Source organism: Coturnix japonica, chromosome 14, assembly GCF_054131305.1.
Source record: "Coturnix japonica strain WE chromosome 14, WE-NBRP24, whole genome shotgun sequence".
Taxonomy (NCBI): Eukaryota; Metazoa; Chordata; class Aves; order Galliformes; family Phasianidae; genus Coturnix; species Coturnix japonica.
Genome location: NC_140676.1, coordinates 5,516,832 through 5,533,294, shown reverse-complemented (window position 1 = coordinate 5,533,294; position 16,463 = coordinate 5,516,832). Strand labels below are relative to the sequence as shown.

The following is a 16,463-nucleotide window of genomic DNA, read 5'->3' as shown; positions in this document are numbered from 1 at the left end:
TGTTGCTACCTGATTTTTTCCTCTTGCAGGGATGACAGCAATCCCATGTGCATGTCTGGGTATATTCCTGGGTGGCCTTTTGGTGAAGAAGCTCAGCCTTTCTGCTCTGGGAGCCATCAGGATGGCCATGTTGGTGAACCTGGTGTCCACAGCTTGCTATGTGTCATTCCTATTCCTGGGATGTGACACAGGACCTGTGGCAGGGGTTACTGTTCCCTATGGAAACAAGTAAGTCCCCAGAGTTTCAGGGTCTCCCCTCTAACCAGCCAGCAAAAGGCAAATCTCACTCAGCCTTGCCAAAAGAAATGCTGTGTTACTGTCCTCCATGAGCAGCCTTCAGGCAGTGCTGGCCCACGAGCCGCCATATGAAGCAAGTAGCTTAATGAGGGCCATGTCAAACAGTGCTCTCACTCCAAGGGCTTTTATACCACACATCTCTGTGAGAGCTGAGTGCCTACAGCTGACAAATGAGCTTTGTGAAAAGCAGCAAAACTGAATCTAAAGGTGCCAGACCTGATTGTGAACCCGTGGCTGCCTCCGTAGCGTTGGGTGCACCACACCATCAGCACTCACAGGACCTGGAGAGAGTTAATCTGTATTTTATTTTCTGGTGCTTCTGGTGCTTCTCAGCTTATAGTAGTGACTGTTTTGAAGATGAAACCTTCAGGCTCTCAGCTGCTCACTGTTGTAGAAAAACAGCCCTTCCCTGGGCAAGTCTTTGGGGCTGTTCATTGGAGAGGCCGCCCAAGTCTCACATTAGATGTCCTGTTGTGGAAAGATGGTGGCCAAGGCATTTCTGTCCCCAGGAGAGACCGTAGCCTGGATTTCTTCAAACTGGGACCCAGATAGCCTGCAGTCTGCTCTTTGTAATTTGTTTGCCTTATCTGACCCCCTTCAAAGCCATGTTTATGTGGCACTGATTAGAAAAAAGCTGGCTGATATCGTTACACTGCCTGTTAATTTGTCTTTCTGTTTCTCTTACAGCTCAACTCCAACCTCATCTCTGGACCCATATTCCCCCTGCAATAACAACTGTGAATGCCAAACTGATTCCTTCACTCCAGTCTGTGGGGCAGATGGGGTCACCTACCTGTCTGCCTGCTTCGCTGGCTGCAGCAGCACAGTAAGCAGCCTTCTCTCAGTATCTCTTGTCTGTAGGAATGAATCTGTGAGAGGTTAGCACATATCTGGTAGAGCGGCTCATTTGCAGTCAGTAGTGGTTAAACCACCAAAACTCAGATCATCCTTAGCTGTTTTTTGCTCTGTTGCAAGATTGCCTCCCTGCTCTGGCAGCAGCATGCCAGGATCACTCTCAAGACAGGATGGCTTTTCTTTTCATCCTTCTGCTCCTCCTTCAGGTTTTCCCCTCAGTACTGAAGCACAGGAACACAAGGGGAAACGTGTATGTGTGTCCTTTGGCAGAACCCAAATCTTCTGCATGAGCTTGCTGGCCCAAGCTATGGGAAAAGCTGCTCTCTCCTCCTGCTGCTCCCTATCTCCTCAGTTCCCCATCTGACTGTGTTTGCCCCGCTCAGTCTTTTTTTGCTCTTTTTCCCATGCCTGGCTTCTAGATAGACGTGACCAGATCCTGATTTCCTTCACTCTTACTGAAGATTTCCCTCCACTTCTCTTGCTTCTCTCCTTCACTCCTTTGCTCTGAAGCAATGGCAAGAGCAATTGTCAGGAGAGCCGAGACTCCATCCAAAGGCACTCAGCATTTCTCAGTTCTCAGGAGTTTGTTCCTTTGGAAAACTCCCAAAGACCAAACCATCTCTGTGTAAAGACGTGGAATTCTTAGCAGTATCTAAAAAGTCTGGTTTTCCATTTAGTGCTGCTGAAATGCGAATGTCTCCTGAGTTACACCGTGAGTGGGAGGTGAGTTTGGTCACAGTGACCACTTGCAGCTGCAGTGCTCACCACGTGCAGCTATCCCTCCATGGCTGCATCCTTCCTTTCTGAACAGGCAGCAGAGACACCAGCTCATTGCTAACAAGAGAGAACTCTTGGTACGGATGACCCAGGAGCTCACACCTCTTCACTCCTGAATTCCCACTCCATTCTTGAAGATGCAGGCATCCCTTTGACAAGTGCTATGGAATCAGGGTGCTTTCAGCAACCCCAAAAGGGACTCTGTGAGAGTGTGACCCAGGCCATGGTACATGTAAAGGCATTACCTTCTGCCTTCCTCTCAACAAGAGAAACAACACTTGGAGCAGTAACGTGATGATTTTAACAAGAAGGCAGCTTGTCCAGGGCACACAGAATAGTGTCTCACCAGTTCCCTGAGCCCTTAGCAAGAGTACAACCAGTGTCATTTGTGTCTGGAGTGCAGGAAGAACTACCTTGCTGTGTGACTCAGGGCAGAGCTCTGGCTCCTTTGGAAGGAGCACAGTAATGAAAATTCAGCTCTGCCTGTTCAGTATGCAGCTGCCTGACCTCGTGCTTCGTGAGAGCAAACCTCCAAGCAAGAACCTCGCTCTCCCTTCCTCCACTTTTATTCACTCATTCTTTCTTATTTTGCCCTTTCGTCTCCATCCCGGAGTTCTTTTTGTTGCTTTGCTTTGTGTATTTCTTTGCAGTAGCGTTTTGAACACAAATTAGTGAAGCAATAGCATCATCTGGAAGGAGTATTACCAAGAGTTATGAACCAGTTTGGCTATGCAGTGGCTTTGAGGCAAAGCCAAATTCTAAACCAGGTTTTAAACCCATAATCCAGGTAATGACCTGTCTAGAGGGTCTTGTGAATGGTATATGCTTGTGATGAGCCAAGGGTTGCTTTTTACTGAGACATAAAATTCTCTGAATGCTTTATTTAACTTTACTGCCTTGGACGTTTCTGACTGCTTCTCTCCATTTCTCCTCTGTGAACAATTTCTAAAAGCAGTTTGTAGCTCAGTTAGTTGGTTCTTTTTCATTTGTGCTCTCTTCTTGAGCTTGTTCCAGGGGTGCACCTATCCAGAAAGCTTTATGAGTGTCAGTGCTGATAGCCAGAGCTCTGGCACCCACCAGAAAATCTCTTCTGGGCCATGCCCATAAGTGACCCATGCATGCAAAGCCTGTACTTCTTGTACTGCTTTTCTTAACCTCCCCTTAGGCTGGAGGTGCGCGCTTTCCAGCCTGGCATTGCAATGCTGGCATCTCAGGGCTTTGCAGGGAAGTAGCAGCTTGTCCCTTTCCTATCATCAGAGCCAGAGTTTAAAAATTAGATGATTGAAAACATGGGAAATTTGTGTAGGTAATTAACCCAAATGTAGGATGCAAACTGCATTTGTGCAGCTTCGCATGCCCGCAAAATATCTGCTGGGCAGTGGGAGCCTGATAAACGTGTGATTGAATGGGGAGGGAGGGGAGTGGGTGCAGAGAAGGGAATCTCTAATAATTTGGCATGGGTAACAAAAAGTTGCTTCTCCACAGGGCGAAGGTAAAAGTCCATCTTTGATGTTGCCTTGTTTGATCTCAGGGAGTTGTGTAGCACGTCAGTAATAAAAGATCAAAGATCTCCCAAGTAAGGATGAGGCACAGCACAAAGCAAGCAGATGTAGTTGGTACAAACTACTTGCATTGCTTTGGGACACCACTTGGGTGTAAAGAGGTTGAAAAAATGGATGGAGAGGCAAAGTGTCAGGGTCCGGCGGCGTGGCTTGTTATAGCAGGTATGAAGTTATGTCAGTGGGAGGAGGATGCGCCCCATTGTTGCCAGAAAAAAGGTACTTTCTTCCCCTCAATGAGAGCTTGTTGGAAATAAGCAGCCACTTCTTCATCTTTGCTCTGATGGAAATTTAATCCCAGGATATTTTCAGTACAGCTGTGCATTTAGATGGGTTTTAATCTGCTGGGCCTTGTCCTTGCTGGTTGGTTACCGGCAGCGTGCTGCAGTAAGAACCAGGAGTTACAATGCTGCACTGCTGTCACTGCACAAACACCACTGCGGTGCTGCTAATTGCCACCAGCTCAAAGCCTTCAGGTGGCATCTTCTAACTCACAGCACAGGAGTTTGTTATATTAATGAGTGTTTGCCAGCCAGAAAGGCACCTGCATGTCTCCTCCAGCTTTCCTGGAGTTCTCCACTGCGGTCTCTCTTGCCCGCTATGCACTTGTGTGGAAGAAAATCATTTGACTCCTACACAGAAGAAAGAGATCAGTGTCAGGAAGGCTAGAGCACTGTCCCCACGGCTCCTTTGCTTTTGAGGCAGCGAACCAGAATGTGTGCTTTTGTACAGTCCTAAGGGGACCCCGATAGAAAAGCAGAGGTACTTCTACTTTGATGTGGTGGAGGGGATTTGGCTGTTTTTCTGTATGTTTTACTTTATGCCATTACTTCTCTTACAAACATGTGACCTGCAAACCCAGCAGCCCAGTGAAGGCAAGCCATGAATCATTTATGATCGTTTCATTCTGTATTCATTAAGGGATTTCTTGGTAGTATTGTGCTCCTTAATTGCATCGACATCCCCCGCTCAGAAATTCAGGAGGGTGAGCTAGAAAATAAGAAAAAACCTAAATCTATGACTGGCAAACAAAGCTTCTTTTCACACTCTGCACTTGCTGAAGACATCAAAGAGAAATGCAGTTATTTCTCCCTCCTTCTGATCACATATTGATAAAGTTTGTCTTGCCTGACTTCAACTTTTAGCTCTACAAAAAATCTCTGTGAACCAGATGTCGTTTGTTAGCACTGGAGTGCTCCTGAGTTCAGCAGCGTCTGTGGCACCGAGCTGAAATAGTCAGCCCATGGTGGTCTGCTGCACCTCTTATGGCTGTCCACTTCCCATCATTCAGGGTGCTGGAATCAGGCACTGAACCTGCAGCCAGGAGCAGGGCTGCAGACTAACCCGATGTTAATGTACTTCAGTTTAATTGCAAGAGCCAAGAAGACAGAGGTAAAGTGGAAAGTAATTAGAACCATAATTTGGGGTTCTTTTGTGTCTCAGGGACACAAATCGTTCCTTTATTCTTCTCCGAAGGAGTATAACTTGGTAATAATTTTGTCGCAGTGACATTTATGGGAGAGACTTGAAAGGAGCAGAAGAAAGAAACAAGCCAAGGGACGGTGTTTCCCTGCTGGTTGCATGCATCAGAGCTGACATGCTCCTGAAACCCTTCCCAAGCTCCCCTCAAATAAGCACTTAGGAGTGACTTAATTAACTGTGGGAGGGCTCAGAGTGCCTGTGGCATTACAGAGGGTGATCAATGGGGTTGTGGCTCTTGCTTTCCCTGAATCCCAGTGCTCCTCTGCAGAACCTCAGCGGCTGTTCCTGCCTCAGCTCAGTCCCTGCAGAAAATGCCACCGTCGTTCCTGGAAAATGCCCCAGTCCTGGCTGTGAAGAGGCCTTCTTGACATTCCTCTGCGTGATGTGTGTCTGCAGCATGATCGGGGCCATGGCGCAGACGCCATCCGTCATCATCCTCATCAGGTAACTCCATGGCTCACCTTGGGTCTGCTCTCAGGGGGAGTGGGATCATGGATGGTAGCATCCATGCTATGTCCCACCAGTGCATTCAGTACTGGGAATTAAGGGATAGTTTGTGTAGAGTGCTGGAAGAAAGGGATCGTGGGGAGGGAGATGCGGATGTGCAGCAGAATGTGGGCATTACAGTTGCATCAGCAAAGTGGCAGTAGCGCAGCCCTATGTTCTCAGCAGGTAAGGGCTTAATAAGATACCTGTAGAAATAGCCTGGAGATCTTAGAAACAGTGGAAAAATGAAAGGTGAGCGTTGGTCAGAACCCCCTTGGCTTGAGTTTAAGTTCTCTCATCCTGGACAAAGTCCAAGAACAAAACGAACTTGAAATTGTGAAGGGCGTCTCAGAGTAGAGCCGATATGAGTAGCTGAAGTAGCTTATTCAAATATCTGACCTTGTGTTATTTCCAGACACATGGAACACTTCCCCCTATGATCTAAGTATTATACCTAAGCCCACGTTTATCCAGAATTACTTATCTGTCCGGGCTGTCACTTACTGCGAATAATAACCAGAGGCATAAATAGCAGATCCATTCTGCAGCCTGGAAAATTCCAATAAAGTCCAATCAATAAGGTTTGTATTAGAAGCACACTCTTCAGTGGATCGTGGACAGAACGGCTCTGTGAGGGCATGTCTCCCTGCAGGATACAAAATGAGATATTCCACCTACTAGTTCTTTTCTCTCTTTGCATCTAGCTAAAGGGAAATCAAATTTCTTGTGATAAATATTGTGGCAAAAGCAATCTGAAGTTTGAAGGGTTCTTTGTTCAAGGGAGCTGCCAGCACCTGTAGGATCCTGAATGGAGTTGTCTTCGTGTCGGCTCCAAATGAGATAAGCCAGTCAGCCGCCAAGGAGAATACAAGCAAAGAAAAAAAGGAAGGGAACATTAAACATGCTCATCTCTCACTTCTGGGAAATAAACAGTTCACCCATTTAAAATAGCAACCACACTCCTATCAGAGTTTTAGTTTTTAGCTACTAAAATCCATGGGAAAGTGCTGTTCACCACATAAAACCTCATGTTCTCTGCAGTTTTGGGTAAAGCATTGCTGAAAGGAGGTGATGGCATTGGTATTTGTGGTGTCTCTGGCAGGGACAAGTGGTATCATCCACTTCCTGTGGTTAATTTAAGAATGAACTCTCCTCGCCAGGCCAGTATGAGTTACACTGGGACCAGTAGCTTTGGCGTGTAACTGAGATGGTCACTCAAAGAGAACTGAAGTTTTGATGTGGAAACAATTCTGTCAGATGTAACTGTTTGCTTGAAGATGCAGCTATGTAAGAGAGTCACTCTGAGGGGGGTTAGATAGTGTCTAGGAGGAAAATAAAAGTATAAATGGGTTTGTCTTCCACTCCTCAAAGCCTTCTGATATTGCTTGTCCAGCATCTAAAGGGAAGCAAGTACCATTAGGGCAGGAATCAGTGCAAGTCCATACCCTGAAGAATCTGGGCATTTGGTGCGAGGTTTGTTTCCTCCAGTGTCTGTTAATTAGATGTCTTGTCTAAGAAAGTCATTAGTTCAGTGTTGTGGGCAGTAAAGAAAAGATAGTGTCTCCAGGTGGCAAATGTTACTTCACCCTAAGGTATGGGGGTGGACTTCAGTCTTAAATACAACAGAAGTGGACAGATGAACACCGCTGTTAATTAAAAACCCTCTGTGAATTTTTCAAATGATTATCAATTTTTTCCATAAAATAAACTTTGATACCCTTTTCATTTCCTTCATTTCCCACTCTGCTGTAAATCCCATTTGAGCCAAGCCATTAACTTCTTGAACATTTTTCCAAGAGTAGATTCTTCATGGCATTAAGTCTTTCTATCCAGCCTGGGTAGCTCTACTAAAACACAGCCAAAGGTTTGGGCTTCATGCAGGACTCACGATGTCATGTCACATGTCCTGCGTAATGCATGAGATAAAGGCAGGTGATCAGAATGGTCTTTACTTAATTTAAAACCAATTGCTCTTTCTGGCTATTTTATCAGTATTGTCGGGATTCCCCCCCCAATATATAAGCAGTCACATGGGAATCATTATATGCTTTCCAAGCCTTTGTAACCAGTGGGACATAAAATGCTATTATAAGACTTAAAACCAAATTAATGGTTTCTGAAATGCCAAAGACTTCTCAGAGCCTCCCTCAAGAGAATACCTTTAGCCAGTAGCATCCTTGAGCTAAGCGTATTAGAAAGCCTTGAATTATTTTTTAAAGCACCTTTGAAGGCTAATGCTAATGCGATAAACTGGGTTCTGTCCACAGCAAAAGGCAGGGCAGCAGTTGTCTTCCCAGTATAAGATAAATTCCATGAAAACTGATTTCCTTGAGCATATCCCCACTGGGAGGCTTGACCCAGCAATTCTACTGAACACTTTGGTCCATCATCTTCCTTTCCACCCCTATTCCTTGTAGTCTGAGAAGCCTCAGGACAAGAAGTTTTGTCTTCTGTGGTTGGATGTGAGGAAAAATTGCTTGTCAGAAGGAGTGGTCAGGCATTGGCACAGGCTGCCCATGGAGGTGGTGGAGTTACCATCCCTGAAGATGTTCAAGAACCATCTAGGTGTGGCACTGCGGGATATGGTTATGGGCATTGTGGGGATGGGTTGGTGGTTGGACTGGGTGATCTTACTGATCTTTTCCAACCCTTGTGATTCTGTGATTCTAGATGATACAAATTCTCAACATCTGGAGCCTTAAAAACACGATGGGGTAAATGCTGGGATGAGATTTTTTCCCCATCCAACAGCGAGACGAGCTGCAGTTGTTAATGACTTTGCTAAATTCCTGCACCTATCACATGGCCACCACTGCAATTACTTTTGAGGCTGTAGGCGGTTCAGGCAAAGGAAGAAGAAAAGCCACATTAATGACTTTTTGAAGAGCTGGTGGTGGCATCCTGGCTGACAGCCTGGGATTGCCATGGGGTGTGTTAATGAAAGCAGAACAATAAGAATCGATTTCACTCTCTCCCTCTTCTCCCTACAGAACCGTGAGCCCCGAACTCAAGTCTTATGCTCTGGGGGTGCTCTTCCTGCTTCTCCGTTTGCTGGGTAGGTACAAAGATGTCTTGTCTTTCTCCCCATCCCTTTCCTCTCTCACCGAAAAAACTGTTTTTAATATTCAAGAGTTGATTTCTACTTCATGCATACTTATTTGACATCAGAAATTGTAGTTGTCATGGGTGGGATCTGATGCAGTGGGGTCCAAGACCTCCCTATGAAGAATATGGCATCCAGATTCCCAAAGGCACTTTTCCTGCCATTTGAATTGTGCTAATGGAAGAAAATGTGGTGTTGCATGAGAAATGACCATTTCTGCCATGCACCCACGCAGCCAGCTTTCTCCTATAGCTATTAACGTGTCAGCAGCTTGCACAATTACTGCTTATATTGCGTATGGCTGAAGTAGAGGAATACGTATTTTTATCCTCATTTGAGGGACAGGACCTGTGTTACATATGGTGTGTTTGTCCCTTCTTTCTGGTGTCTCAGAAAGGAAGGCAGTAAAATGAGGCAGGCAAAGTCCTTGTACTCTCCTGTGGGTTAATATCCCATTAAAATGCATATGGCTGTTCCTTCCTCTGGGCCAGTATGTGTTTCTCGTGTGTGAATAAAAAGGAGCACACTGGGCATTTGTTTGCCTGCTTATTATTTCTAGATGGATTTTTTTCCCCCTTTAAAGAGATGGCTCTTATTTTACAACCCCAATATTTCAGCTCATTATCTCAGTGACCGATCCTAGTGTGGGTGCACATGGTTTCTGCGTGTCTTGGAGGTGGGATTCACTTCTTTTTTAGGGCTTCTGTGGCAAAGCACAGGCAGCGCCTTCTCTACTTGACCCCCAGTCACAAAGGGTTGAGTTAAATGCCATCATCTAGGCTATAGTAAAGCTCCAGGAAGTAGGAGACCAAAAATCCCCTAGTACCACTCATTGCCTTGAATAAGTGCTTTATTATTTTTAGTAACAACTCATTCCCAATGGGCTGAAAGGGAAATGGTGGTCCCAGACCAGTTTACATAAAAGCCAATTAGACTTGCATTGCTCTTGGTAAAGTAACTGCAGCCATACAGAAAGCTCCATCAAGCAATTGCACCAAGAGCTCAGAGAAGTCAAAGGGAAGCGTCTGGGTTGGGTTGGCTCTGGTTCAAGCCTTGCAATGACAGCATTTTTCTGTGCTGTTGGTGCTGCTCTCGGGTTTTGGCCTGTCTGCAGCTCTTGCTGGCTGAATGTGTGGTGTCATCAGGCAAGTCTGCAAGACAGACTGTTGTTTCTGAAGGAAAAGGTACTTAAGGGAGAAGATTTTCTCTCTTTCCTATTCCTTTTGAAAGAGAGAAATCTTCTGAGATAGCAGCATCTTCAATTCCACTAAAACTGAGCTCAGACATGTATACTGAAGATGAATAGATCTTCTTTTTCTTCCAGTAAAGAAGCCATAGAAAGAATTCAAACTCAAATCTTTATGTGTTGCTCTGCCACTAAGGAATTCCCTTGAAATAAGAGAATACATCCCACAGAATATCAGCAATGTAGCTAGAGCCCATAGAAAATGAAGAGAAAGGTGCTTTTCAAGATAAGCCAGGGTATCCAAATCTTGCCCTTAACAATCTGACTAGCTTTACTGATATATTTTAAAAGCTTTTCAGTTCACCTTTAGCTTTGACTTAAGAAGTGAGTGATAATAGCTGCTTCTTGAATCAAAGGACTGTATTAAATATACGTGGTATGAGACCCAGAGGTGCAATTGGAGCTAATAGATTTCAGTAAGACAGAAGCAGCTTTTTTCTACGACCCTGCAGTTTCTGCAATGAAATATATATGTATAGAAGAAATTTTTTGCAACACTTTGCAATAAGAGTTAAAGCATGATTGAATCTCTTCAATATTCACTGTAATAACATGAAACACAGCTGAACTCTCCCGGTATCCTCCTGGACATATTATCTCATTCCACAGGAATTCTGCTGTGAGAGAGCAGCATAACATTGTCTTCATATAAATGTGCAATAGCAGTTTCTCAGTGTGTAAAGCAATGTGGTTGGAGCCAAAGCTTTTCAGAAGCAGCAGCTGCTATAAAGGGGGCTCTGCTTGGGAAGTTCTCTCCCTATAACATATCATGTATGGAAAGAATTTTAAGAGATCCTGGATGCATCCTTTATGAATGGTGCTCATGGTGCATCGTAGCCCCCATCTACCAGAGGCCTCCTTTTGTTTTTCCTCCAAGTCCACGTGGTTTGCTTGTCTCCCCCAACATGACAAAAATGCGATGCTTCACTATTCCTGGATGAATGTTAGAATGCTGGGTTGAATGTGCAGTTGTCTACAGGTCTCAAAGACAGGCATCTAAGTTAAAAAACTTAGAAGGAAATCCAGCTCACACTAGACTTTCCCATCACTGCAACGATAAACAGGGAGCTGGCACTTACATTGTTTCCAGAACATAACTGGGTTTTAGATGTGATGACTGGAACTCATGTTTCTAACAAACACATTGTCTTGTTTTTGTGTCATCTATTCTTATTTACTACAGTCATGGTTCACATATGTACCAAAAGCCTGTATAGCCTTTCTTTACTCCTGTACTTACTGGTGTACAAGGAAGATCAAACATAGCCTGCAGAGCTCTAGTCATCAACATAATAAAAGATCTCAGTTACCACAGGGAACAGTGACTACAACCAATTTATTTGTAGTCTTAGGATATATGTCATGAGCATCATTATTTTGTTCATGACGAGCTGGAGGAAGGCATCGAATTTAAGTCTGAAAATACAGGCTAATGATGAAATTGGATCCAAGATTAAATGCTTGCCTGTCTAAAAAGTGCAGTCCTTGTGTCTATGTGCCTACATGTGTATTTATAGTCACAGCACCTACAGATGGAGTGATGCTGTCAGTGCCCAATCTGGGAGAGCTCGTTGTGCCCACCTGCTGTTCAGTTCACATAGATAGGGTGTTCTCCTTTGCTTGCTGTCTTAGCATGCAGCAGTGGGCTTTTTGGGTTTTATTTCTTGTTCCCTAGGGCTTGTCCACTTCCAGCCTATCCTTAGAATAGATCAGCAGCAGAAGGGAAAAATAACATAGAACATGCATGTTTTCTTCTGAGTGCTCTGTCTCAGGGAGGTGGTTGAGTCACCATCCCTTCCTGGAGATGTTCAAGAGTCATGGAGATGTGCCACAGACGGACGTGGTTTGTTGGGTATGGTGGGGATGGGGTGGTGGTTGGACTAGATGATATTAGTTCTTTTCCAGCCTTAATAATTCTGTGATTCTGTGCTCAGTGCCTGGTGCTGACTGGGGAGTGCACAGCTGGGTGTGCGTGACCTAACCACTGTTGTGGCAGTTTGAAATGGGGGAGCTTCTATAGCAATCTCATTGGATAGGAAAAAGTAGAGAGGAAAAATGTCGCATTTGTTGGTTAAAAGGGGTTGGAGTGATTGCTCTGCTTTTAGATTGCAGCTCCGTTGCAGAATGAGACATGCTCATCAACAGTTAGCTGCAGTGGCTGTAGGAGAACCCTGCTGTGATATTTCATTTAATGGCACACTGAAATTTTCCCCTCTTTTCATATTTAATCTTTGGTATCCATTGCAGGCTGTGGCTTTTCCTTAGATCAGGAGAAAGCCTGCTCCTGTGTCAGGGAAAGGACCAAAACTGGGTCTTGATGCCCCAGATGATTTCAGACTGAACTGGGGTCTGTGACATCCTTCAAGCAAACACCCCGGAGTGCAGAATTACCAGTATCTAAACAGAGATGTCTACAACAGTCTGCAAAGCCATCCTTCTCCTTTTTCATTTATCCCTCTGCATAGTCTCATTAGGCGAACCAGACGCTTAATGAAAGGCACTTAAACTTGAGTAAAATCCTACCTGCATTTGGGATATCAGCAGGAATCTCTTCCATAGACATTGACTCCAAGCTAAAAACTCATATCCGCACACTTTGTTTAGGTTGATTTAGAGCTAAAAAAAATTAGCAAGTCCCAGGCTCCATCTGGGACCATTAACCTCGCTAAGTGCTCTCACTTTCCGTTCCGTGCAATCACGTCCTCTCTCTTCATCATAAAGATCATAAAAGCATGATTTGTCTCTCTTATTTTGACAGGTTTTATTCCACCTCCGTTGATCTTTGGGGCTGGAATTGACTCCACGTGTCTGTTCTGGAGCACATTCTGCGGCGAGCAAGGAGCCTGCGCGCTGTATGACAACGTGGTCTATAGATACCTGTATGTTAGTATTGCTATAGCCCTCAAGTCTTTTGCATTCATCCTGTATACAACCACCTGGCAGTGCTTGAGGAAAAACTATAAAAGATACATCAAGAACCACGAAGGTGGTCTCAGCACTAGTGAGTTTTTTGCCTCTACTCTCACCTTAGACAATCTGGGGCGGGACTCAGTGCCCCAAAACCAACCACATAGGACAAAATTTATCTATAACCTTGAAGATCATGAGTGGTGTGAAAATATGGAGTCTGTTTTATAGTGACTGTGGAGGGATGGACTATATCAATAATCTGAGGGTCCTTTTTAATAATAACGAGAAGAGAGAATGAAGAAACAAAATTACAGAACAACAACGGCAACACAGGAAACTTTTGTCTTTTTCTCAAAGTCAAACCCAGCCGGGATTCTTGAGAACGACATCATATAATGGGATCACTTGTGATATCCTGCGGGGTGATGGAGAAAGCAGGGAGCTACCAGCCCCTTTGTTGACAGTATGGGCTTCCAAAATGGGAGTTGCCAAAGGGCTCCTGCAGAGGTTTGTTGGAGAGTTTGGCCAATAGAGAGCCTTGGGCATGAGGTGTGGAGGAAGCAAGATGATGATGGCAATGCTCGAAGAGGCGATTGCAGCCCCAGGGGTCATAGAATGGGCCGAAGGGTCCGCCCTTCAAACCTGAGTGCTGCTCAAACCTGCTCTGTGATGGTTGCCCTGACACCAGCCACGAGTCCACGATAAACACCTTGAAAGCTGCTGGAAAGCTTCCAGGTAGCGAGCAGTGCTGTCCCAGTACCCGAGTCCTTCCAGCCCAAGGCGTGTTCACAGATCGCAGCTTTTGGGTTGTCGCTGAATAGCTGTGCTCAGATCTTTCAAACCCAGTAAAGTTGGAGATGTTTGCTCACACTTGCCAAATGTGCTGTCATTTCTAAAAGAGGGATGAAGTCCAAATATTTGTCTTGTGTAATCCTCTAATTTTTGAAATTATTTTCAAATCTATGTTAACCCTTAAATCGCTGACACTTTTCCATTGGGAGGACTTGCGTTAGTTTGGGGGAGGATCCTGTTTAATAACGTGACTCAAGGGGTTTGTTTAATCCTCTGCATTTTTTATCCATACGCCTTCATTCTAATATGCTACCAAGCCAATGAAGACACATAATATGTTTTTAAAAGAGAACGAACGCACTGTGTCTCTATAAAAACAGTTGGAGAATTATAGATAATATGATGATTTACATAATATAGTTTTTTCATATTCTATGTGACTCAGTGAATACATATATATGAAGGGAGAAACTGTTTATGTTCTCTCCTGTTTTTAAAGATATATATATATATATATAATTTGCAATCTAGAAATTGTGTGGTGGATGTTTTCTTTACAGTACACGTGTGTGTGTATGTGTGTATGTACCAGGTGAGAGGGACACTGATCTTAATCTTCACAACGGTTATTTTTCTCGCTTGAGAAATTCCACTCACTTCCATGGAAGCCATGTGAGGAAAGTAGAATAATCTCCCCTCCCAGAGACCGCATTTTGCCCTGTGATGTGCAAAGTGTGTTCTTTTGGAAGGCTGGGTTATGGGAGCAGAGGCTGGCCAGCTCTGAGCACCTCTGAAATGTTTGTTCACATCCTCAGGAGGTGCCCATGCAGAACAGATTTGGCTTTGCCTTTGCAATGCAGTCTTATCCAAGACTGTGGAAATCAAGGGGAAGCTTTGAACTGATTTCAAGAAGCTATCAGGTCAGGCTTATTTTGCATGTGTATTTTTATTTTCCAAAACATTCCTTTTGGGAAGCAATACTAAGTGATTGTGTTTGATGAGTTTTCCCCAGCCAGAAATGGAAACCAGACCCATTTCCACCAGAGTAAATGTCAGAATGGTTTTAAGGGTCAGCATCATAATCAGAAAACTCCTTTTTTTGTTGTTGTTGTTTGTATTTTGAAGCTGTTGTGAATGTGCAGGTGTTTAGAGAAGTATGCCGGCATGTTGATCCGAATGCTGGCCATCACTTCCATGCAGTAGATGGGCTGATCTGCCCCTGTTCCTCACCTATTGCTGGCAGTTACAGGGGCTGATAACCTGCTGCTCATTTTTAGCAGACCTTGCTCTTGTCTGGGCATTTACACATGGGTGTGGGGCATCAGGCTGCTTCCACACAATTTGCTTCACAAACGTGTTTGTAATTCATGCACAGCACTACAAGTTCAGCAACAATAAGGGCAAAAAAGGATGAAATAGGTATATCAAACAAACTCCACTGTGCCGAATACTAAACAAATGTTGTGTCTGCAGATATTTGGTTCTTGGTTTTCAGCCGTGCTAAGAATCACTTGGATAATGGAGGAGCTTAAGGAAAAATAAGCTACAGATCTATGCAGTGCCATTGTTAGGTGTGGTGGTAAATGATGCTTTTAGACCATTAGATTTGTTTAGTATATCCTGTCTGCTAGAATAAGAGATACTGCATCCATAAAACAATGAATTTAAAAAAGGCACAGGGTGCGTAACTGTCTCATAAAATATGTATAATTGTCAAGTGTAAGCCTTTGGAATCATTCTGTACAGTTCTCTTCATTCTCAAAATTTATTACTTAGACTGCTGTCTTTTCAAATGTTAGCTCCTAATGTTGTACTGTACACACACATTACTCAGACTTGAACTCAAATGTTGGAGAATGGAACCTTTCTCAAAGCCTGACTGCTTGAAATTCTATAACTCCCTTCGTGATTCCACTTTTTCTCCTCTGAAGACCCGGGGTGAAGGAGAATGGCATGGTGGCATGATGGAAAACAAGCTCCCTGCATTCAAGAGCTGTGGTTTGTCAGACTACTCCAAAGTCCCCCTTGACTGGAGTTATAGAAACAAGATTCCAGTGCACTCAATGCTTTCAATTTTATTTTTACCTTTTTTTTTATTCTTCTTTTTATTCTTTTTTAAATTTAATCTCTTGGTGTGTGTGGGAGATGTGATTGAATGGAGTTACTTCTATTATTTTTAAGCTTAACTTAAAATATCTGCACAATTGTTGTTTTATGTCTTTTGTTAATGTGATTTTTGCAAAGCTCTCTTCCCATCCCACTCTATTTTTTTTTCTAGAGATCTATCAGATGCCTGCATTGTTAAGGGCTTTACTGTCATTGCTTTGGTACAGGTTTGCAACAAGGGTTTTATTTTAAAGAAAACATGCAGACCAAAACCTTCAAACATCCCAGCAGGCTCTTTGCTTTTCTGATTTCAAAACCACAAACCAGGTTCGCCTTCAACCCAGTCATTCTTTTAGGATGACAAATGAAGAGTCTCAACCATCCTCCTGCTTCCCAATGTGCAGTGTTCACCTTCACCTGTGAGCACTTCATTTCCATCCCACAGCTGCCTTAACTGTGCAGCAAACTTGAGAGCAAAGCTGGAGGTAGAGAGGTGTCTCGGAGCAGCAGTGATGCCATGGTCTGAGCACTGCACACCAATTTCATGGATGGATGTTTTTCTCCATGTTCAGGAGTATTAAAACTGAGAGCTTTGTTGAGCCGTTGGTCTCAGCAGAAATGTTATTTTGCCATCTCCAAGCACTGTGTTCTCTACCTGACTGTCTGCTAAGGGAGGGGATGCTGGAGATGTAAACTACTTGGGAGTCAGCATTCTCTGAGGGGTTGCCCAGTTGCCTATGCATGACTTCAGGTTGGGGTTTCCTTTCTCTTGGATGGATGCCGCTTTGCCGTTGCTGCAGTAGATTCAGAAGGGATCCCCGATCAACAGTTGGAGCAGATTACACTCGTA

The 16,463-nt window shown here is 44.2% G+C and overlaps 1 protein-coding gene across 1 annotated transcript in view; it reads left to right on the top strand.

Annotated features, from left to right (window-relative positions):
- Window positions 1-14,041, top strand: part of SLCO3A1 (solute carrier organic anion transporter family member 3A1) — a 99,320-nt gene extending 85,279 nt beyond the window's left edge. Inside the window, exons 6-10 of the mRNA XM_015873136.3 lie at window positions 30-228; window positions 985-1,123; window positions 5,239-5,414; window positions 8,447-8,511; window positions 12,564-14,041. Of these exons, the coding sequence (XP_015728622.1) occupies window positions 30-228; window positions 985-1,123; window positions 5,239-5,414; window positions 8,447-8,511; window positions 12,564-12,943 (959 nt within the window). The 3' untranslated portion in view covers window positions 12,944-14,041. The remainder of the gene's footprint in view (window positions 1-29; window positions 229-984; window positions 1,124-5,238; window positions 5,415-8,446; window positions 8,512-12,563) is intronic.
- The last annotated feature ends 2,422 nt before the right edge of the window (window positions 14,042-16,463 follow it).